Here is a 22,705-nt window from a genome sequence, read left to right as displayed (position 1 = left end):
TGCTTAAGTAATACACTTTATTCAATTTGGTTTAAACTTGTCTAATGAAGCTATTATCACCATTAAAATATCTGTACTTGAATTTAGCTGTCTGTCAAACAGAGTTCAGAGTTACATTGTATTGCTTATCGATACAAAGGACAACATTTCTATCGATGTAGGCCAACCATATCGGTAGTTTGATCGATGATGTCTTTTCTGTTTGATTCAAAGGTCCTCCTACATTAACCAGGACCGGTTCGTAGTCTTCCAACTACCCGTTCCCAGTGACTTCTTCCAGCATGGGCCCAAACAGCCTGGGCCTCAGCGTCCTCCTCCTGACCGCTCTGCTGAGCATGGCCGACACCGGGCTGGTCCAGCGGACCATCAGGCATCGGCGGGAGTCCCTGGCGCCCACCGTGCGCGACAACCTCACCCTCCCTAACTCGGGTCAGCCCGTGGTCTTCAACCACGTGTACAACATTAACGTGCCCGCCAGCTCCGTGTGCTCTGTGGACCTGGACTCCCCGGGCAGCTCCGAGCTGGAACCCCTGGAGTCGGCAGACGGCCCCGCTTCCCCCGGGCTGAGCACCACCGAGCACACTCTGGACCAGGAGAACCAGATCGTATTCACCCACCGCATCAACGTGCCACGGCAGGCGTGCGGCTGCGCCGACGCCGATGCGAGCGGACTCCCGGAGCTGAAGGCGCTGCTGAGCCGTCTGGAGATGCTGGAGGCGGAGGTGTCCACGCTGCGACACCAGTGTGGCGGCGGCGATGCGGGCTGCTGCACCGCGCAGGTCACAGGTACGCACCGCGCCTGTTGGTTTGTTATGCACGGTCAATCGGCTTAAACAACACGTTTCTGAATAATAATAAATCCTTAATTTGGAGGAGAAGTTTAATTTAATGATGATTGTTGACGTATGAGTGATTCCAATGAGGTTTACTTGAATGATATAGGTTCAGTTTCATTTGGATACTCAGTCAGTCAGTGACATCACGTTTAATGGATGGATTTTAACTCTTAAGATGTTTAAGGCCCATTTTGTCTCCCAGACTTTTAGTAAATTGCCCACATCTGTAGGGGAACGTTTCTGTCAGTGTGTGTGGCCTCATGTGCCTTCACACTTTCTCTTCTAGTTGTTTTTTGGTTTATTGGTCCAACAGGCATTACGAGCCATTTGTAATCATTTACTGTAAAACATTTTATAAGAGTTTGTTACGGTGGGAAGCCTTGTTACTTGGTATGGCCTTCATGCAACCACCCAAGTGAATGGATGCACTCATGAATGAACGAATGAAGGAATTTGATGAATAAGTGACCGTGATAGATGATGGTTGCTTCTTGTGGACCTAAGTAGGTTAGAGTCCTGAGGCAGTCCCTGGTTTCTGGGTTAGAGTTTCGCTTGTAGCTCTTCAACGGCATTCATTTACTGGCCATGTGGTTATGCTGTGTGTCCTTCTTAATGGATTGTATTGTGATGGACATGTAGCTGGCGCTTTAGATGAGTGCAGCGACATTTTCCAATGTTGTTTTATAAACAAGATACTACTCCAAACAGAGTTGGGTAGGTGATGATCATCTTAAACTTAATCTCAGACCTATAGTCCTACTAGGTTATAGCAGAACTACTTGTCCAGCAGTCCTACTACATTATATCAGAGCTTCTTATCCAGCAGTCCGACTGTGTTATAGCAGAACGTCTGATCCAGCAGTCCTACTGTGTTACAGCAGAACTTCTGGTCCAGCATTCCTACTGTGTTACGGCATAACTTCTGTGAGAAGACGGCACAGAGCCTGGGCAGGAAACCAAAAACTGAAAGCGGCGGAGTTACGCCTTGCATCCTGTTAAGTTACAGAGATATTCTAAATAAGAACAATTCATTTGACTGGATGTAGCTTTCAGTATGGGACTTTAATGTCAGTGGCATGTCTACAGTGGCCAATCTACACAGTGTTGATTTGAAACCTTTACAGAAACCTTTCTAGTTTGTTTTCGCCAATAACAGATCGCCGCTTCCAGCAACATGATTGTTCGGTACAAATATGAAATGAAAGGAAGTGAAAGAACCCGTTCAGCCAGATCTGAGTGTTAGATGTGTGAGATGATCCCAGCCCAAACCAAATGCTTCCTAAGGTTTCCTCTGGTGTTGTTTGCCTGTGCAGGCGAGGTGGGCACCAAGCCATACTGCGGCGGCCATGGTAACTACAGCACGGAGAGCTGCGGCTGCGTGTGCGAGCCGGGCTGGTCCGGAGCCAACTGCAGCGAGGCCTCCTGCCCCAACGCCTGCCACGCCCAGGGCCGCTGCCTGGACGGCCGCTGCCACTGCTTCCCGGGCTTCTCCGGGGACGACTGCCGGTGGCAGGCCTGCCCTCGGGACTGCGGCGAGAGCGGCGCGTGTGTGGACGGGCGCTGCGTCTGCAACCCGGGCTTCCAGGGCGACGACTGCTCCCAGGCCGACTGTCTGAACAGCTGCCTGGGGCGGGGCCGCTGCGAGGACGGGGACTGCGTGTGCGAGGAGCCCTGGGGCGGCCTGGACTGCTCGGAGCTCACCTGCCCCAGCGACTGCTACGACCGCGGCCGCTGCGTCAACGGCACCTGCTACTGCGACGAGGGCTACGCCGGCGCCGAGTGCGGCCAGCGCCTCTGCCCCCAGGGCTGCCGCGGCAACGGCTTCTGCGGCGCGGACGGCCGGTGCGTGTGCAGCGCAGGCTACGGCGGCGAGGACTGCTCGGCGCTCACCTGCCCCGGCGACTGCGGCGGGCGCGGCAGCTGCTTCAACGGCGTGTGCATCTGCGACGCCGGGTTCCGCGGCGAGGCGTGCGGCGAGGCGGCGTGCCCCAACGACTGCAACCGCCGCGGCCGCTGCGTCGACGGGAAGTGCAGCTGCGACGCCGGATTCCAAGGCGACGACTGCTCGGAGCTGTCCTGCCCCGACGCGTGCCGGCACCGCGGCCGCTGCGTCGACGGCCAGTGCGTGTGCGACCAAGGGTTCGCCGGCGAGGACTGCGGCGTGCGGACGTGCCCGGGGAACTGCTACGGGCGCGGGGAGTGCGTGGCGGGCCACTGCGTGTGCGACCCAGGGTACGTGGGCGAGGACTGCGGCACGCTGAGCTGCCCCAACGACTGCTACGGCCGCGGGCGCTGCGTGGCGGGGCGCTGCGTGTGCGACGAGGGCTTCGCCGGCGAGGACTGTGGGCAGAAGGCGTGCCCCAACGCCTGCCTGGCGCGGGGCTTCTGCCTGGACGGGGCGTGCGTCTGCCAGGAGGGCTTCTCCGGGGACGACTGCTCCGTGGTCACGTGTCCTGACAACTGCGGCGGCCGCGGGCGGTGCCTGGACGGCAGGTGCTCGTGCGACGCGGGCTACGAGGGGCCCGGCTGCGGGGAGCTGAGCTGCCCCGGGGACTGCCGGGACACGGGCCGGTGCGTGGAGGGCCGGTGCCAGTGTGAAGAGGGCTACATCGGAGCGGACTGCAAGCAAGGTGAGGACTCAGGCTGAGGTCTTCTGATTGACGGATGGATTTATGTAATGCAGACTAGAAGAATTGATGTTGCAATATGTTGAATAAAATATAAGATATATTCTAGGGCTGTCAAATGATTAAAATAAATATTCGCAATTAATCGCAAAGTATCGGAGAGTTAACTCACGATTAATTGATTAATTATATTTTAAATCCAATTGAAGTTAAATTTCATTATCAAATGGAATTATACATTATCGTTCATACCAAATGTATTTAATAAGCAAAAACTAGACCAATTGAACTTGAGGGAGTTTTATTGACTCGCTCAGTGTGGGTTGAATATGAAACTTACGGAACACCACATATTTGGGAATTGTAAACAGGCAGTTATTTAGTACAATTGTACAATTTTTATATATATATTTATATGTAGGCTATATATACAGTATATTGTTTGTTTTCGTAAGTATGTTTATTGTGCCCGGAAGATCAGAGGGTTACCTATGTATGCCTCTTCGTTATCTCTGCTCTCTAGTTTCCCCGCCGACGGACCTCTTGGTGAGCGACGTGACCCCCCACACGGTGGACCTGTCCTGGAACAACGAGAAGCTGGTGACACAATACATGGTCACCTACGTGCCCACGGGCCCAGGCGGCCTGCGCCAGGAGTTCAGCGTGCCCGGGGACGACAGCACCGCTCGGGTAGAGGGGCTGGAGCCCGGGGTCGAGTACCTGATCAACGTTTACGCCGTCCTCAACAACATGAAGAGCGTGCCCGTGAGCGCCCGGGTGGCCACCAGTAGGTCACCTCTCAACTACTGACCCACGGACCTATAGCTCCTAGAGTAGTCGGCTTTAAATACTAACATGATCAAATGTAAGGCACACTAATATATATTTATAGATTTATTGATTTATGGACCAAAGGGCCAATGAAATATCATCAGATTCAATTATTCTGCATGAGTCTCTATGTATATTTGATTTGATCAAATGTATAACAAACAGATATATATAAATATAATGGATTAGATTAGTTTATTATTTATTTTAGATAAAATTAGACCAGAGAAGAGTGGAGTAGAATAGATGAGAGGATTTGATCATAGAATGATAAAGTATATTGTATGGAGACTTTTATGACGTCATGTATGTGTGTGTGTGTTATTTTCATGCGATGTCACGCCTTTACCTTTCAGGTCTTCCCCAGCCGGAGGGATTGAGGTTCAAGTCGGTGAGGGAGTCTTCCGTGAAGGTGGAGTGGGACCCGCTGGAGATCACCTTTGATGGATGGGAGCTCAACATCCGCAACATGGTAGGTCTGCATCCACAGCACGGTAGGTCTATACCTCACAACACAGTAGGTCTATCTCACAGCACTGTGGGTATATATATCACAACATGGTAGGTCTATCTATCACAACATGGTAGGTCTGAATCCAAAACACGGTAGGTCTGCATCCACACCACGGTAGGTATATATATCCCAACATGGTAGTCTACATCCACAACACGGTAGGTCTATACATCACAACACGGTAGGTCTATATAATGACCAATACTTTAGGTCTATATATCACAACACAGTAGGTCTATATATCAAAACATGTTAGGTCAATATATTTACCAACACGGTCGGTCAATATCCAAAACACGGTAGGTGTTGGACAACAGGGAATCGCCCCTGCACAAACCACCGGGATACTTGAGTCAATAATTTACTTCCCCGTTCTCCAAAAAAGGTGCATGTAAGAATAATGTGTGGTATTTATCAAGTGCTTTATCAAGAGTTTATCTTGGACGGTTGGGATTGGTGCTGAAAATTTGACATTTGTTTTTGAAAGACTCTAGACTCAAGTCTTATGAACTTTATAAATATATACCTAAAAAATAACAGGCTTAACCTCACTATATACGTTTATTGACAATCAGCAACTCTAAAAAGCTGTGGATCTTTACAGAAAGAAGAGAATGGAAAGATTGTGAATATCCTGCCGTCAACACAAAACAACTTCGAGCAATCAGGGCTTGGTCCTGGACAGGAGTACGAGGTCTCTCTCCGAGCCATCAAGAACAACACGAAGGGCCCTCAGACCACCAGGACCTTCAGCACTAGTGAGTCCTCATTATGCCTCCGTGCATGCACCCTGGGTGGGTCGGGCAGTTGAAATGAAAGGGCGGCCGTTCTTCTGCGTCATCTCAGCACCATTATCCCTTCACGGCGGTAAACAGTCTTTTGTTTGTGTTTAAACTGTTTCCAAGGAATTTCTCTCACTGCTTTTAAATAATTAAACTACTATATACACTTTATGTAATGTATTTAATTAAATTATAATATAATATATTTATATTTATACATTTAAGACTAGTTTTACTTCCTAAAGGTACAATAACAATTGTACCGTACTAAATCACTAGACAATCATGATATTCATCATCAGAGATCAAGGAAACATGCTATTCCCCCTCCTCATCCTCATCTTCATTCGGTATTGGGTCGCGGGGGCAGCAGCTCTAGCAGGGGGTCCTTCTCTATCTTCCCTTTCCTGGGCCACATTTCCCACCTATGACGGGGGGATCCCGAGGCGTTCCCAGGCCAGAGTTGAGATATAATCTCTCCACTTAGTCCTGAGTCTTCCCCGAGGTCTCCTTCCCACTGGACGTGCCTGGAACACCTCCCTAGGGAGGCGCCCAGTGGGCATCTTTACCAGATAAACCACCTCAACTGACTCCCTTCTAAGCAGAGGAGCAGCAGCTCTACTCTGAGCTTCTATTCTCTGTAGGCAATTTGGTTCTGGCCTGTATGTTATGATCCCCAAGTCTGAGCACCCGGGGTTGTCATTAATGCAGCTAATTGGAGTAAAAAATAAAGCGTTTTATTCTGGGCGTGAACACGTATAATCTCCACAGGTAGCCTTATTAGAACTCATTTATAGAGTCTGTCTAAGTGCTTGTTAAATCTTCCACCTCGACTGTGTCGCTTCAGTTTATACGCACAGCAGCGGTGGAATGCCAGGCTGCATGGAAAACACATTTGGATTTACCGAGCCCCGCGCCACCGACCCCCTCCACTCCTCTCCGTTCCATCGTCTGAGGTCATCTATTTACACAGGCTGAGACGCAGCACGGCCCAGCAGAAATATAACACAACAGGGGGAGAGTTATGCCCGGGACATTTTTTGGGGGGTTTGTATACGTAGGGGTGGTGGCAGCAGTGGAGGCTTAAGCGTATCCCTCAACCAAAGCTGGGGGATTTCTCATCTCAAAACAAAAATGAAGCATGCATTAATGTAATAATGTCCAGATAGAAATAAATGAATCAATGCTCTGATGAAGAGAGATAATCTGGTGTCCAGGCCTGATAAGCCTGTCCAATCATTTCATTTGGCCCACATTCAATGACTGGATGGCCTACTCATACCTACCAGGCTATGGGCACCCCCTCTGCCTGTGCTCTCAGTGTGCACGGCAGCAGTCCTGCCCAAGGCTAGGCGGACCCACAGATAATGCTAGCGAGCTGGTCCAAAGTTGTGGGGCAGCGGCTTTTGAGGGAGGTCTAAGGGAGGGTAGGGATTTTTGTGTTTCTATGCTATCAAGATCAGGCCAACCCTGGCTAGTTTGTCCTAATTGCCTGCCTTAGCTTTAAGTATGAACAGGGTTCCAAAACACCCCTCCGTCATTGATGTTGCCTCTCTTACTCTGTGCGTTCCAGAGATCGAGGGCCCTCAGCAGGTCCTGGTAAAGGACGTGACAGACTCCTCTGCACTGTTCTCGTGGTCCCAGCCTGTGACCGAAGTCACCAGCATCACGGTGACCTACGCGCCAACCTCCGACCCCTCGGACCAGACCAGCGTCGACCTCACCAATATGGACACCCAGTACATCGCAGGGGACCTGAGGCCCGACACCGAGTACCAGATCTCCCTGACCTCCAGGAGGCGGGGCGTTGCCAGCGACCCCGTCAGCAGGACCTTCACCACCGGTAAGGCCTTCAGGAGAGGCTCTTTACCCAAAAAGACCCACGGGTTTGCCATGACAGATACAGACGCAAAAGGAGAACCAAACCTCTGTGCCCCGCCTTTAAAATTGGTAAATCTGAGGGTGCAGGGCTCTCCCCAGTTAACTCCCCTTCAGTTTTGTTTCACCAGGTGGAGGACTGTTTGACGGTGTGTCATATAAACGCTTAATCAGCAGGTTTTGGGTCGCCCTATCAGCCAATAAGAAGTCATGCATGCAACTGCATGTGTTCACCCTAGCAAGGAGAGGCCTAACTTCTCACCCTTATGAGCAGTAAGGCGTTAGGCCCTTTGGTTAAGTATGCTTACTTGTAGATGTTCGTCTGGTCGTCGCCACTAGCCAAAAGCAATGCCTTGGAAGAGGGTCGGTCGGTCTCGTGACTAGACTATCCCCTAGACTCTCCAGACCACAGAAGTTTATTTGATTCATTACATCCCAACAAACACTGCACACTGGGGTGTAATAGTCTCAAAGTACCTACCACAGCAATTTCCCAAACATACAACATTAAAGTCTGCCTTTTGAATATCAAAGACATCCTTGGATTTCCCTCCCGCGCCCCTCTAGATCTGGATAGTCCCAGGACCCTGAAGACCCTGTCTCAGACAGATGACAGCATCAGCCTGGAGTGGAGCAACAGTGAGGCGGACGTGGGCGGCTACAGAGTGAAATACACCCCCTTCTCCGGGGGTTCCCCTCGTGAGGAGCTGTTTCCCAGCGCCGCAGGAGAAACCACAAAGGCTACCATTACCGGTAAGAGGATAATGCACTGAATACTAAATACACATGAATACTTTGTACTTTACTCAATCATGTTTTTTCCTTTCCTGTGTTGTGCACGACAGGGCTAAGACCAGGCACGGAGTACGGGATCGGAGTCACCGCTGTTAAAGATGAGCGGGAGAGTTTGCCTGCGACTACAAATGCAGCCACTGGTGAGAGACTTACTGCCATCATCATAAAAATCCTCCTCAGACCGCGGTGGGAACGCACACATGGGGAAATGATATTAGAGCAATCTTGGCAACAGCATAGAGTATGAGTGGTTTATAGTCTACAGCGGACTTGATGAGACGTTTTAACGACAATCGTTCATGAAGTTTCAGCCTCTGTTTGAGTGTTGCCTTTGTTGTGTATTTTAAACATTATGTGATTGATTTCACATTGCATAGACAAGATGTTCTTTATTCATACCAGACGGGAAACAAGTCTATGGCCAAATCTCTTAATATTCATCCCTTAATAACTTTTTTCTGAAATTTCAACGGTCAAACGGGACCTCGTAAAAACAGATAATATGGAAATGAACTAGCCACAGTGGTCCTGCACAGAGACACATTGATTGGCTTGGTACTACGAGAATCAGATACTAGTTTTTCCGTTGACTGAGAATGCTGCTAGGACTTCTGAAGTGGACCTTTCCAAACCAAAGGCAGCTAGTGGAACTACACATGAACAAATAAATAAAACATATGTAAAAAATAACCCTAATGAGATTAACAGTTATAAAATGATAACACAAGAATCCTACTGATCTACATCCCCTCCTACTCCCTCAGATCTGGATCCTCCCAAAGACCTGGAGGTGGTGGATTCGACGGAGACCTCTCTGATGCTGCGCTGGAAGAAGCCCAAGGCTAAGCTCAACGGCTACACGCTGGCGTACACCTCCAGAGACGGCCCCTCGCAGAAGCTGAGGCTGCCTCCCACGGCCACCAGCCTTGCCCTCGATGACCTGAACCCGGACACGCTGTACAGCGTGGCCCTGACCGCGGAGCGGGGCCCCAAGAAAAGCTCCCCAGTGAGCCTGTCTGCCTCCACAGGTGGGTGGTCTATTGAAGAGCTCGTCTTAAGGCATGAGGGAGCTTTCATTTGGAAATATTTTGTTGTTGTTTTCCTCGATTTCAGGTTAAACCACATTTGGCAGTTTATATCTGTGTTAAAGGTTGTATCAGCGATTCTAAGCCGATCACATTCATCTGAACTTTCCTCTCCTTCAGAGTCTTGCACTGCGTTAGGGATAGATTTTACTGGAGGCACGAAACCTGTCCATGCACAAAACACGGAAGGGAGGGGCGAGCTGGCCCGGTTTGTTTTGGATCTGGCTCCAAATACCAACAGAAGTGATGTCACCCAACATCGCTGATACAACGCTTAACCTTTAAAAAAAATAGCTTTTTTTTTTTTTTAAGCCTCTCACGTAAAATAAATATTTTATTCTGCTCCAACATCCAAGTGTGAAAACATAACAATAATCTTTCCATCCAGAGATTAGAATCATTGTACACGAGTACAGCTCTAATAGACACACATTAATGACATAATAATATATATTTATTCCTTTATTTTGAGGTGCAGACCAAACCGAGTGAATGGCTACACACTCTCATGTGTTCTCCGTGTGTGCTATACCTTGTGTGCTCTCTTGTGTTTCTCCTGTAGCCTCTTACACGTTTTATTCAGCTCACTCCGATGTTCCCGAGCTCACACCTCAGTCAGGGCTGGACGACAATATCATTAGCTTCGCACACCTAGACACGCCCCCCGACTCCCAGCTCTCGGGGATGGGACCCGCCGACGAGCTCACAGGCCTCAATGTATCGGCGCACACGTCCGATGGATTCGATCTCTCGTGGGAGCTCAAACCTCCGGCGGCCTACGACAGCCTCGTGGTAGAGTGCAGAGGCCCGCTCCAAACGCTGGCAGTCATGGAGGTCGTCCTTAGCGGAAATTCCACCCGCTCTAGAATCCGAGGCCTGAACGCCTCCACAGAATATCGAATCACACTTCACGGGATTACCGGTAGCAATGGGTCCCTGCTTCTTGAGGCTATCGCCGTCACAGGTATACTGTTTCCTTTGGCACGCATGTTGACCCAAGACCGCATCCATAACGTAGTGATGAGTCCCCTCTTCTGGGAATGCAAAGCTTGTCTTGTTGTCTTGCAGTTTTGGTTTTGAAGACCTGCTCAACAGTTCGTACGGCATGATAAGGATCATAAACAAGACAACTGCATCCTTCAACAATCTTTGCATGTTTTCAATGGAGCCGACTATTGCATACCAAATAAGAGAACACGTATACATTTTCTATCGAGCATTCTCCATGCCTAAACAGTGCATGTTAAATAATCACATTCAGCAATTCACTTTAATAATCACATTTTACAATGTGCTTATTCAAAAGGAACAATATATTAGTCCTGATATATTCGTTCAAAAGGACAAGTCGATAAAGGGAATGGCTGTGCATGGCTTCTTCCTCCATTCGAAGATCTGAGGACTTCAATCCTGGAGGCCTTCTGAAATCTTCGAGCGTTAAACATTCAGACGGATGTTATTAATGCAATTGCATTAAATGTATATTCATGCGTTTGCGAGATGTTCGATCGCAAACGTCCGGCGTTTGGCGATGTACGCGTGGTCTACGGGGGCCAGCGACATCCAGAACGCACCTTAGAGGGTCACCTATTGAACCGTTGTGTGCCACGTCACCGGTGCAAAGTTGTCTGATGTTTTGTTATTTTCCACGATATGATGATAATAATGTGTCAAACTCTTTAACACTTCTTGAACGTACTTTTATTCTCCATAGTACCCGAGCCCACCTCTCCAGGCTTAATTATGAATGTCACAGACGTCCTAACCACAACAACAACAACAACAGCATCAACAGCAACAACAGCAACACCAACAACCGCAACCTCAACAAGACCACAATCTTTTTCAGAAACAGCACCTGTCCCCACCATAGTGGTCTCACACACTCTTGGTTCCCCTCCCGTTGTGGGGACCGAGAGTCCCCTCACAGAGCCGTTTGGGGCGTTCACGCTGACCAACATGTCCTCCACTAGCGTGGGGGTCAGCTGGTCGGCCCCAGACCAGACCTTTGATCATTTTCTGGTGGAGCTGAGCTCCCCATCGGAGGAGGCACCTGCGCGTACCACCATGGTAGCAGGAAGTGAGGGAGGCGCTGAGATAGAGGGCCTGTCTCCCTCGACGCGTTATGAGATTACATTGTACGGCCTGGTGGAAGGCGTGCGGTCGCAACCTCTGAAAATGTTTGTTGATACAGGTACTTGAAGCACGATAATAGAGTGGAGGAACACATATCCAGTCTGCATTTTAACGAGGCATTCATGTGTTCACATGCATCTCCCTAGCGTCTACTATTGTTTCGCTCTTTTCATCGTTGTTTCCCAATTGATCTGATCATGATTCGTATCCATATCCATTGTGTATTTTCTGACCCCCTCCATGGTGGATGCGTGTCATCTCTGCAGATGAGATCAGCCCTAGGGTGCTAACCCTCACCGTCTCTGACAACACATGGGACAGCTTCAATGTGTCCTGGAGCCCCCCGGCGCACCAGGACTTTGAGGGCTTTGTCCTTGAACTAACAAACCTGGAGAACCCGGCCGAGAGCCAGAACCTCACTCTGTCCGGGGAGGCCTTCAGCCTGCTGGTGTCGGGGCTGGCCCCGGACACCGGCTACATGGTGGGCCTGTACGCCATGCTCCCGGACCGCTTCCTGGAGCCGGTGTACACGGAGGCCACCACAGGTACCCGGGTCTCCAGAGCCGACGCCTTCCTATTCCTCCTCTTCATCCCTTCTACTTCCTGCTGACTTCCCATCCGTTGATCCCTACATTTCGGTTCATACTCTCTTGTGAACTACTACTGCTGCTACTACTACTACTACTACTTCTATCACTACTACTACACATTCAAACAAAAAGAGATGCTAAAAAATATCATTTGCGTCTCCCATTTTGCGTTGCCAACCAACAAATAGCATTGCATGAAACAAACAAACAAACAAACCAAAGCCAAACAAAAACATAACTGCATTTTGTCATCAACGTCTGCATTGTGTCCTCAACATCTGTATTTGGTCATCAACATCTGCCACCCTAACTGACTTGCTTGTGTCCCGTCGTTACCATCCAAGCCGTGTGCTTGAGTTTGTGGCCGGGAGAGGGTAGGCTGGGTGATGGTGGGTGGGTGATGGGGTGATGGTGCAATACCGGTTCCCCATGGCTGAGCCGAGCCAGGAGCCTTCCAACGACCACCCTCCCCCTGTATTGCTCCCCCGTGGCCCCCGAGTGCATGAAGCCCCCCTCTCTGAATGGAGCTCCTTGCATCGTGGGGTGTGTGTTGACATGGATGTCCAGGTTGAGGGTGCTACAGTGATTACAACAGAGCGTGACCTCACCTCCAGATCCTTTCACACTGTAGTACAGTCTGCTCGCTTGGTTTTTCTCATTTCCTTCCATTAAAACCTAATTCAACGTGTAATCTTTGAAACATGAGAGATAATATGCTGCTAGTCGGTAGCTCCCGAAACTAAGTGCTCCTGACTCGTGGGGAAATTACTTCTCATTAGTTTCGGTTATTGTTTTTAAATACCCAAAGCTGAGGTTCATAATATCAACATGTCATTCGGGGAATAATTAACTTGTTTTAAATGATTGCCCCGACCAGCTTGTAACTGATTACATCAGTTTGTGATTGAGCAAGTTTATGAACATCTTTCTTTGGTTGTGTCTTCCACAATAGTTATACAACCAGTTGTTTACAAACTAAAAATACACCTATTTCCTTCTGCATGTTTCATTATAGCACTGTTCTGAGATTGTAAATCTTTATTTCATGTTCCCTATCTAACTTTGATACTGCTGAAACGTTGAGCTGTTTTGCTGCGCTGCATGAAAAAAACACTGCATTTGGCCTGGCATGGAGCAATGCTTTTTATCCTCATCATCGGTCAACACGGTTAATATGTTTACAAATCCAATCCCACCTTCACTTGTCAAACCTTTTCTTTTCCTTAGACCATGCTTTCACTCTGTTGAACAACACTTTTAAGGGGACCATAACAGTTTTTGTGCATGACTGTATAGAGAAGTAGGCAGTGCTACTCACCCTCAGCCCTATGACTGTTTTTGGCAGTTACAGGGTATAATTAGCTATTGGTCATGGTGTTAGGACATGACACCAAATGTTAACAAGCGACCAGTAGCATCCTTGAGCGACATGCCTTAGCCGTACCGGTTTGAGCAGCTATCGGAAAGAAAATCCCTTTCAGTTGCTTTGGTTACAAACGTAAATAATAGTGAATACAAAATCAGAAGAACAAAGGACTAAAGCTCAAACCACACACTCTATACAGCAATGCAACAAACTGTTTGGAGGGGACTCCCCTAGCCTTTTGAGCCCATCCTGATCCAGTAGGTTTACGTTCTGTCTCAGTCTGGCCTTGAGCCTGTTGAAACCCTCTTCCAAAAAAGTTCAAATGAAGGACCAATCAGCGCTCGGGGGGGAGATTTTAAGTTCCTGTCAAACAGGAAGTGGGGCAGGAAGGTTTAGTTAGTTGGAGAAGTCAAAATAGTTGTTTACGAAGAACACCGAGCAGAGATGTAAAAAGATTAAGGTAAATCTGCAAGGAAGGCTTTTCTCAGTTGTAATTTTTTGAGTGAAGAGAGCAAGACCGTCACTTAGGTAGTTCATCTGATGAGCAAGGCCAGACTGATATTTATTACCGAACCCAACATTTCTGGATAGTCTCACAAGGCTAGGAATCTCCAGTAGAAGTGATACTTTCGGTATGGGCCTTTATGTCCATATGTTATGTATCGAGGTGATTCTCCTTCATAACTTGCAATTCATTTATAAAAACAGATTACAATATATTGAATATTTTATTGAGCTACCCAGAATATTGAGAATTGGAAATAGGAGTGAGTGAGTTATATCTAATCATGCTGATTGTTTGAAGAGTTAAAGCAAGTCTTCTGATATTTCATCCTGTTCCAAATAATCTTTTCAGGAAATGTCATTTTCCAGAAAAAATAATTAGGCCTACTTTGGTACTCTTCATTCTTACAGGATCTGTTTCAACAGGAGGTCCTGTCATGAATATAGTTGTAAGAAGTAAAGTAAAAAACACAATTACTGACCTCTGTCTCGGAAGCTTCCGAAGTCTCTTCTGTAAAATACACAAACATAAAGCTTTCCCAACACTCAAATATGAAAAAGTCTCTACCGCAAAGACGTAAGCATGGACATGTAAGACAAGGTCGATCACAGGCCGATAAATAGAGCCCCTCTCCAGAGTACGTAGGTCATTCAGGCTGAAAGGATTCTTAGCTAAATAAGTTTGCTATCATTTCAGTGACAGGGCATCCCTCCCCTCAGATCAGAGGCCTAAAGTGGTCCATGTAATGTTCTCATGTGAATCTAACAGCGCTTTCTTCTTTTTAGTGAGCCGAGCGGTGGTTGGCAATCTATATGTGTCTAACTTAACGTCAGAAGGTTTCTCAATGTCGTGGAATGGTACGCAAGGACACGTTGACGGTTATGTTCTGGAGATAATAGACTCTGATTGGCTGACGGAGCCGCGGGAACATAACATATCAGGTGACGTCCGGTCGTACGATGTCATTGGACTGCGGCCTAGCACTGACTATGTAGCCTACCTCTATGGGGTCTCCAAGGGATCTCGAACCAATGCTGTCAGTTCTGTCGCCTCTACAGGTACCTTTCCTCTTCCTACAGCAATGTCGGCCCTTTAAGAAGAGCATTCAGGGCCATAATTTCATTTTGGACTCAATTAAAAAGTTAACTATTGAAATATATTTAAAGTTGACAATTAAAAAGTGAACATCCTTATTTCCATTGATCATACATTCAACACACGCACACGTACCTTTGACGTCAACACACAGACCTGTTATCTTCTCTCCTTTTGTAGCTGCGGAGCCTGACTTGTCCAGGCTCGTGGTTTCAAACATTACCTCAGACCGCTTCTCTCTGTCCTGGCAGACGGGAGAAAAGGCTTTCCATAACTTTATCGTAGAGGTCCGAGAGTCGGCCACGCCCTCGCGGGCCATGGGCCGCGCACTGTCTGGAGACGCGCGAGCCACGGTCATGACCGGCCTCAAGGCTGCCACTCAGTACGACATTAAACTGTACGCCAGTAGCGGCGGCCAGAACTCACAGCCGTTGTTCGCCGTAGCCACCACAGGTATTCACCGCATGTGCTTCCCACTGTGCACCTCACACACGCATGACGGTTATAACCAGGGGGGGTGTAAGGGCTCATTCATAACGGGGGGGGGGGGCAAGAGCAGCACAGAATAACAGTGTGAGGGTGTGTTAACAACCCACGCAGTGTAGTGCCAAAATGAAGATATCACATGCTTTTGATTGTATTTATATGCCTGATTTGCTAGGCGTGGCCAATAAGGTGGCCAGTGGACCCCTATGGACACACCCCTGATTATAACAACATCCACAATATTTTGTAATCAAACTCCCAACTCTTGCTAGCTTAAGGACACCCTCCTGCAGTCCATCCCCAGCACCACTCAAGATCCTGGTATTCTCTTTTGTTCAGAGGATGCCCCACAGTTGGGAACTCTAACCACTGCGTCGGTGAGCCCAGATAACCTCACCCTGTCCTGGAGCACTGTCTCGGGCCACTTCGATGTCTTTGTGGTCCGCGTCAGTGACTCCCTGCAGCTGTTTGATACGCTGGAGTTCAAGGTGCCCAGCCCGGGGGGCAACGTGACAGTGTCTGAGCTGCTGGACGCCACAGACTATGATATAGAGCTGTACGGTATCTCTCATGGGCGCCGCAGCTCCTCTGTGTTTGCCCATGCCATCACAGGTACTGCGTCTTTCTCCTCGTGCATTCATGTCTCTCTAAATGCCTGTTCTCGAGACAGCAGGGTTATAGAGCCCTTCATATGAAGTGAATTTTAGTGCATTACTTTTGTTTGCAGTATTTGCACGCAGTGTACTTTCTGAAAGTGTTCCCCTCAACATTGTATTGCCTGTTGCTCATCTTTCGTAATCTAACCAAACTCCTCCAGCTCCTTTGCCCAGAGTGGAAAACTTGACCGTTACAAACATTACCCCATATGGCTTTCGTCTGTCCTGGGAGACCAAGCAGACGAAGCAGGAGGGGGCGCCCCCTGGTGGCACCTTCAAGCACTTTCAAGTAGTTGTGACAGACTCGGGCTGGCTGTTGGAGCCGCATGAGTTCAATGTCCCGGGAAACCAGTCATACCTGGACCTGTGGGGGTTGATCACAGGCATCGGCTATGAGGTCAGGCTGACGGGGGTATCTAGCTCGGGCCTGCTCTCCCGCCCGCTGACCACAGTGGCTAAGACAGGTACTAGTGACAGTAGGGGTCGCCGATCAATACTGGTTATGGGTCCCACACCTGACTGAAGGTGACCTTGTGCTTATGACCGATGCAAGCGTTTGAAGCACATCCATCACACATGTATTTATGATATATTCACACTCTCATTCGGATTCTTACCTCTTTCAGACTGATGAAATCTAACTACTAACCTCTTCTCTAACTCTGTTGAGAAATGTCAGAGAAAACCTGATGATTGATCTCTCACTTCAGGTTTCTCTTCAAAATATGAACCTACATATTGGATATGTTGTCATATTTTGTGTGTTTTCCCCTGCTTTTTCGACTGTGGATTCAAATTAATTACATATCGGCAAACATAGCATGATTCATATCTCCTGTTCTGGTGGATATGATGACGATGATGATGGAATGATTGGCTTGAACAGGAGGAAAGAAAACACAGTTGAATGAACAAAGCATGTCCGTTGACTTGAACTCTGATCCGTTATGTCCCGAATGTCCCGAGTGAACCAGGGGACTGGTTGGTGGGTGCATGGGGGCCTGGAAGTCTACGTCTGGGGCCGTAAATGTGGAATTTCCCTGACCGCAATAAACCATCCAATGAAGAAGCTCTTGTGTTTCTTAGCGGAATGCTTTCGACTTTCTCTTCTTTCATTCTCGCAATGAATGCATGGTGGACAACAAGTCGTGATCCACACTTTAAGCCCAGATCTGGGTTCTCAGGAGACAAAAACACCTGAAAAAACCTTCTACTCCAGTCTGCCCTCCCTTCTTCTTCGGCCTCCTCGTCCGTCTGTCCAACCGCTCGTGCACGAGGGCCACTCTGGCCCTGCCCCCGAACACCAGAGGCAAACATACGGAGAGCATTTCTTGGGTTGTGTCCCCGCCCAGAGGCCGAGCCCGAGATAGAGCACCTGTTTGTGTCGGACGTAACGGCCGACGGCTTCCGTCTGTCGTGGACAGCCGCCGAAGACCAGTTCGACCGCTTCGTCATCAGGATGAGGGACGCCAAGAAGGTGTCCAAGGTGCACTTGCGCGACGCCCGCGGCGAGGAGCGCACCGCCGTGTTCACGGGTCTCATGAGCGGCACCGAGTACGACATCGAGCTGTACGGGGTGACCCTTGAGACGCGCTCGCAACCCATCATGGGGGTCGCTCAGACAGGTACATGAGGAGGCTCAGCACAGTAAGCCTCGCCTCTCAACTACAGGGAGTGTGTGTGAAAGTGTGCGTGTGTGTTGGTGTGGGTGTGTGAGAGTGTGTGCGTGGGGGGGAGGGGGGGGGTGAGTGTGTGTGTGTGTGTGCACACTGACTACCTCAAATCCCTGAACATAACACAGGTTTGTATAGTGGTTTCTTCTATGCCTCTGTTTAACCACACATGGTCCTAGGAGCCACAATTGACATAGACAACATGACCCTACCTTTTTTATTTTTATGGAAAACGTTTTGGTATTTTTCCCGCTTTTTTTCAGAAATGAAAATTAAAGGAACTGTGGTTTGTTTCTCGCTAGTTGTGTTGGTCCGTTCCCTGGTTTGAACCCCTCTCTGGTCTGTGCCCCTCTGCCTGTGTGGCCGCTAGGCCTCGGTTCCCCCAGCGGCCTTAGTTTCACCGATGTGAGTGACAGCTCGGCCGTGGTACAGTGGGCGAAGCCACGCTCCAAGGTGGACAGCTACCGGATTGTCTATGTGCCGCTCCAACAAGGTACACGTCCTCAATCTGCAATGTGTGAATATAGGTCTATGTCCATTAGGAGTAGGGGAAGAATGTATTCATGTCTGTCTCTCAATTCTACTTGAATTCAATTAAATTTTGTCTGTATAGCCCTTAATCAGCGGTGCAGTCTCAAAGGGATTATTAGGCCATACATTTATGGCACCCCCCTGACCCTAGCCTCCGAGAGGGCAAGACATTTATTAGCAACGAAGAAATATTGAAGAGGAACTCAGTGTGGGGGATCCCTCCTTCAAACGGATGATCAGGAGTGCAATGGGTGCCATAATTGACACACACAGGCAAAACATTTTAAACGGGTGACGGGGTGCTAGCCGGTTAACCATTTGGAGAGTCCAGGCATCCAGTCACCGCAACACACAACATTTGTCGCCACATCTTCTCAATTGTACTAGTCGTTTAGTGCTTAATACAAAGTGACTGACTGTGACTCTACCGCCCCCACCCTCTGCAAGGGAACCCCATGAGTGTGACCGTGGACGGGGCTGAGACCCAGGCCCTCCTGCCCGGCCTGGTTCCTGGGAAGACCTACCAGGTGACCGTCATCGCGGTCAGGGGCCTGGACGAAAGCAGCCCCTCCACCGACACCGTCACCACCGGTACGCCCCCCCCTGTCCACCTAACCCCCGTCTATGTCGTGGCCTCTAGCTGTCTCTGCAGAGCTCCGCCCATGATGCCCCCCTCATTGTGATTGGTCCTCTGCGCGTCTGCTTCCCCTGCAGCACTGGACGGGCCCCAGCGCCTGGGTGTGCTGAACATCACGGAGACCTCGGCCCTGTTGCTGTGGGCGCCCAGCGCGGCCACCGCGGACGGCTATGTCATCACGTACAGCGCAGATTCAGGTGAGGGCTTCTCCTCTACAATCTCCTCTAGAGTTTTTAGAACTCTAGAGGAGTCTGAAAACTCCTCTGGAGTTTTTAGAAGAATGTGACCATTCAGCCAGGTTTGTTTTAATGGCAGTTGAGGGTAGAGTGGTTAACCGCCAGGTTGCTGGTTCGATTCCCAGATACTCCTGACCAAGTGTCGAGGGGTCACTGAGCAGGACACCTGAACCTAACTGCTCCCGATCAGCTGGCTGTCGCCTTGCATGGCTGACATGGCTGTCGGTGTGTGAACTTCATGTGTATGAATTAATGTGTGTATGAATGGGTGTATGAATGTGTGTATGAATAGGTGTGTGAATGTTGTATGTTTGAATGGGTGTTGATGTATGTCATGTGTCTGAATGGTCTTATGAATGGATGAATGAAAATTGTCTCATTGTCCTTTGAGTGACCTTATGGGAGACAACAGAAAGAATCTGTTGATTGAATCTCTAAAAACTGTTGATGGGAACATCAACACGTTACTCGCTGACCTGTGGAACGCTTCATACCTTCCTCCCCCCTCCCCGTCCTGCAGTGACTCCAGTGGTGGAGCACGTTTCGGGGAACACAGTTGAGTTTGAGATGGGCTCTCTGGTCCCGGCCACTGAATACACGGTGGAGGTGTATGCCTTGAAGGACGGCCAGAAGAGTGGCGCGGCCACCGTGGACTTCACTACAGGCACGTAGGGTCCCACCCATACCTGCTAGAACTGGAACGCACACGCTAACAACTCTATGGGACACGTTGGATTTACGCTCCTGAAACACACTCTTGTACCACCACATTAGATATTCTTAGCAGTAGATAATACATTATTAGGACTTCCCCGATCTAAAATACATTTCGGAAATGAATCTGTGGTGATTTTATCTGAAAACTTTTGATGGGAAATCCAATGCGTTACTCGCTGAGCTTTTGAGCGCTACCACTAGTTGGCGTTAGACTTTGTTTGGTTGTTGTCCCCTGCAGACCTGGACTCCCCCCGGGACCTGACGGCCAGCAACATCCAGAAGGACGGGGCCACTCTCAGCTGGCGGCCTCCCCGCTCGGCTCTCAGTGGATACACACTCAGCTTCTCTGCTGGAGACGGAACCGTCCAGGTACTGGCCCACCTAGCCCTAAAGATCTACTAATTAAAGATATGTACCTCGTTGTACTGCACTCTGCGTGTATGTCATTGTGTGTGCGTATGTGTGTGTGTGTATGTGTGTATGACTGTGTGTGTGTGTGTGTGTGTGTGTGTGTGTGTGTGTGTGTGTGTGTGTGTGTGTGTGTGTGTGTTTGTGTGTGTGTGTGTGTGTCTGTGGTGTGGATGTGTTTGTGTGTCCTAACGTGCTAAAGGAAGTGATGTTGAGCCCCACTGCCAGTTCCTACACCCTGAGCGACCTGATTGGCTCAACAGACTACAGCGTCACCCTGCAGGCCGTTGCTGCAGGCCAACACAGCCCCCCGCTCAGCACCACCTTCACCACCAGTAACACACACACACACACACACACACACACACACACACACACACACACACACACACACACACACACACACACACACAAACAGCCCCCCTGCTCAGCAACACCTTCACCACCAGGAACCCACACACATCCGCACAGTCACAGACACACAGACACAGCCCGCCTCTCAGCTCCACCTTCACCATCAGTAACACACACACACTCCCCCCCACACACACACATGTCTAATTCTTCTATTTTCTTCTCATCAATCTAACAACAATACATATTCACACACAGTCTCTTTAAGAGTTGAGATATGTGTTGAGGCATGTTGAAGTGCGGCACCAGACAGTGTGCCGTGTGTCTCCCCCAGCAGGCCTTCTGTACCGCCGCCCCCGGGACTGCGCCCAGGTGCTGTTGAACGGGGAGGAGTCCTCAGGCCTGCACACCGTCTACCTGGGGGGCGACGAGAACCAGCCCACACAGGCCTACTGCGACATGACCACGGACCAGGGGGGCTGGCTGGTGAGGAGGATACACCTGTCTGTCTGTCTGTCTGTCTGTCTGTCTGTCTGTCTGTCTGTCTGTCTGTCTGTCTGTCTGTCTGTCTGTCTGTCTGTCTGTCTGTCTGTCTGTCTGTCTGTCGGTCGGTCGGTCGGTCGGTCTCTGTCTGTCTGTCTGTCTGCCTGTCTTGTTTCTCCCTGTCTGCGTGCCTCTCCCTGTCTGCTTGTCTGTTTCTCCCTGTCTATCTCTCCCTGTCTGCTTGTCTGTTTCTCCCTGTCTCTCTCTGTCTGTCTGACTTTCTCTCCCTGTCTGTCTGTCTGTCTGTCTGTCTGTCTGTCTGTCTCTCCGTCTGTCTCTCCCTGTGTGCCTGTCTGTATCTGTGTCTCTCCCTGTCTGGCTAACTGTCTGTTGATCTGTCTATCGGTTTCTTTATATGTCTTTGTCTGCCTGCCTGTCTGTCCGCCTGTTTGCTGCAAGACATCTTGCATTTAGTTGTCTTTCTTTCTTAAACATATGTATCTGTCTGCCTGCCCGATTACCTGTCTGCCCGTCTGTGTGTCTGTCTCGTAAGCAGTACTGCTTCCTCTATTGATATTAGGGATGGCAATATGAAGCAAATAAAGTGTGTGTATTTTTGGGCCTTTGGGAAATGTTGGACTATTGCAGCTGCGCAGTCTAAGGCGATGGAAGCCCAATGTGGCGCATTGTGCTGGATGCAACCGGCCATTTTGTCTGTGCGAACATCCTTTAGTTTAAGTTTGAGGCATACTGGGGCCTTCAGCGTAACACTGAGCAGGAGGCTGAGAGTGACCATGGCGATCTTCCAACAGGTCTTCCTCAGACGCCAGAACGGGAAGCAGGAGTTCTTCAGGAACTGGAGGAACTACACGGCTGGCTTCGGGAACATGGAGGAGGAGTTCTGGCTCGGTAAAGTTTGGTCTATTAATAATATTAGCCTTCCTCTTCCTCACCTCAGTTCCATTAAAATATTTAATATCAAGGAAAAAAAACATTAACTTTGCAATTCAGCTTGAACAATTAACAGGAAACAACAATTGAAACATTTACAGAATTGTACAACTTTTCTTTCTCTCGGGCTCTGTATCTCTCTCTCTATCTCTGTCTCTTTTTTCTCTCTCTCTCTCTGGCTGTGTCTCTCTCTGGCTCTGTGTCTCTCTCTCTCTCGCTCTCTCCCAATGACGTCATTCTGATGGTGATATCCCCGCAGGTCTGGCCAATCTTCATAAGATGACCAACTCGGCCAACTACGAGCTACGCGTGGACCTGGGAGACGGCGCGGAGACTGCCTATGCACAGTACGACAAGTTCACCATCGCAGAGCCGCGGACCCGCTACAAGATCTACTTAGGCGCTTATAGCGGAACTGCTGGTGGGTGAATCGTTTAACAAAATAAGAGTCCCCATGGTCATCATCATCATCGTCTTAGATGACAAGCATATTATAATATATTTTAATATCTATCTATATCTATCTCTTTGTT

The 22,705-nt window shown here is 49.2% G+C and overlaps 2 protein-coding genes across 5 annotated transcripts in view; both read left to right on the top strand.

Annotated features, from left to right (window-relative positions):
* Nucleotides 1-22,705, top strand: part of LOC115542486 (tenascin) — a 30,864-nt gene that overhangs the window by 6,417 nt on the left and 1,742 nt on the right. The window contains exons 2-25 of one of the 4 annotated variants that reach the window (XM_030354756.1): nt 214-786; nt 2,150-3,466; nt 3,987-4,250; nt 4,651-4,766; nt 5,413-5,566; nt 7,164-7,433; nt 8,036-8,221; nt 8,314-8,403; nt 9,028-9,291; nt 11,751-12,029; nt 14,731-15,003; nt 15,221-15,493; nt 15,866-16,138; nt 16,344-16,646; nt 17,535-17,807; nt 18,226-18,348; nt 18,834-18,977; nt 19,101-19,220; nt 19,780-19,923; nt 20,215-20,345; nt 20,587-20,719; nt 21,076-21,224; nt 22,034-22,130; nt 22,432-22,593. In XM_030354756.1, the coding sequence (XP_030210616.1) occupies nt 282-786; nt 2,150-3,466; nt 3,987-4,250; nt 4,651-4,766; nt 5,413-5,566; nt 7,164-7,433; nt 8,036-8,221; nt 8,314-8,403; nt 9,028-9,291; nt 11,751-12,029; nt 14,731-15,003; nt 15,221-15,493; nt 15,866-16,138; nt 16,344-16,646; nt 17,535-17,807; nt 18,226-18,348; nt 18,834-18,977; nt 19,101-19,220; nt 19,780-19,923; nt 20,215-20,345; nt 20,587-20,719; nt 21,076-21,224; nt 22,034-22,130; nt 22,432-22,593 (6,043 nt within the window). In that variant the 5' untranslated portion in view covers nt 214-281. Of the gene's footprint in view, nt 1-213; nt 787-2,149; nt 3,467-3,986; nt 4,251-4,650; nt 4,767-5,412; nt 5,567-7,163; nt 7,434-8,035; nt 8,222-8,313; nt 8,404-9,027; nt 9,292-11,750; nt 12,030-14,730; nt 15,004-15,220; nt 15,494-15,865; nt 16,139-16,343; nt 16,647-17,534; nt 17,808-18,225; nt 18,349-18,833; nt 18,978-19,100; nt 19,221-19,779; nt 19,924-20,214; nt 20,346-20,586; nt 20,720-21,072; nt 21,225-22,033; nt 22,131-22,431; nt 22,594-22,705 lie in introns of all 4 variants that reach the window. The other 3 variants (XM_030354755.1, XM_030354757.1, XM_030354758.1) reach the window with 3 other exon arrangements.
* LOC115542487 (tenascin-like) lies at nt 9,635-11,744 on the top strand. Its single transcript, XM_030354760.1, has 2 exons — nt 9,635-10,312; nt 11,063-11,744. Exons 1-2 carry the CDS (start codon nt 9,841-9,843, stop codon nt 11,548-11,550), a joined length of 960 nt encoding a protein of 319 aa, XP_030210620.1. The 5' UTR covers nt 9,635-9,840; the 3' UTR covers nt 11,551-11,744.

Source organism: Gadus morhua, chromosome 4 (genome assembly GCF_902167405.1).
Source record: "Gadus morhua chromosome 4, gadMor3.0, whole genome shotgun sequence".
Classification (NCBI taxonomy): Eukaryota; Metazoa; Chordata; class Actinopteri; order Gadiformes; family Gadidae; genus Gadus; species Gadus morhua.
The sequence above is the reverse complement of the archived record's forward strand: the minus strand, read 5'-3'. Positions and strand labels throughout refer to the sequence as shown.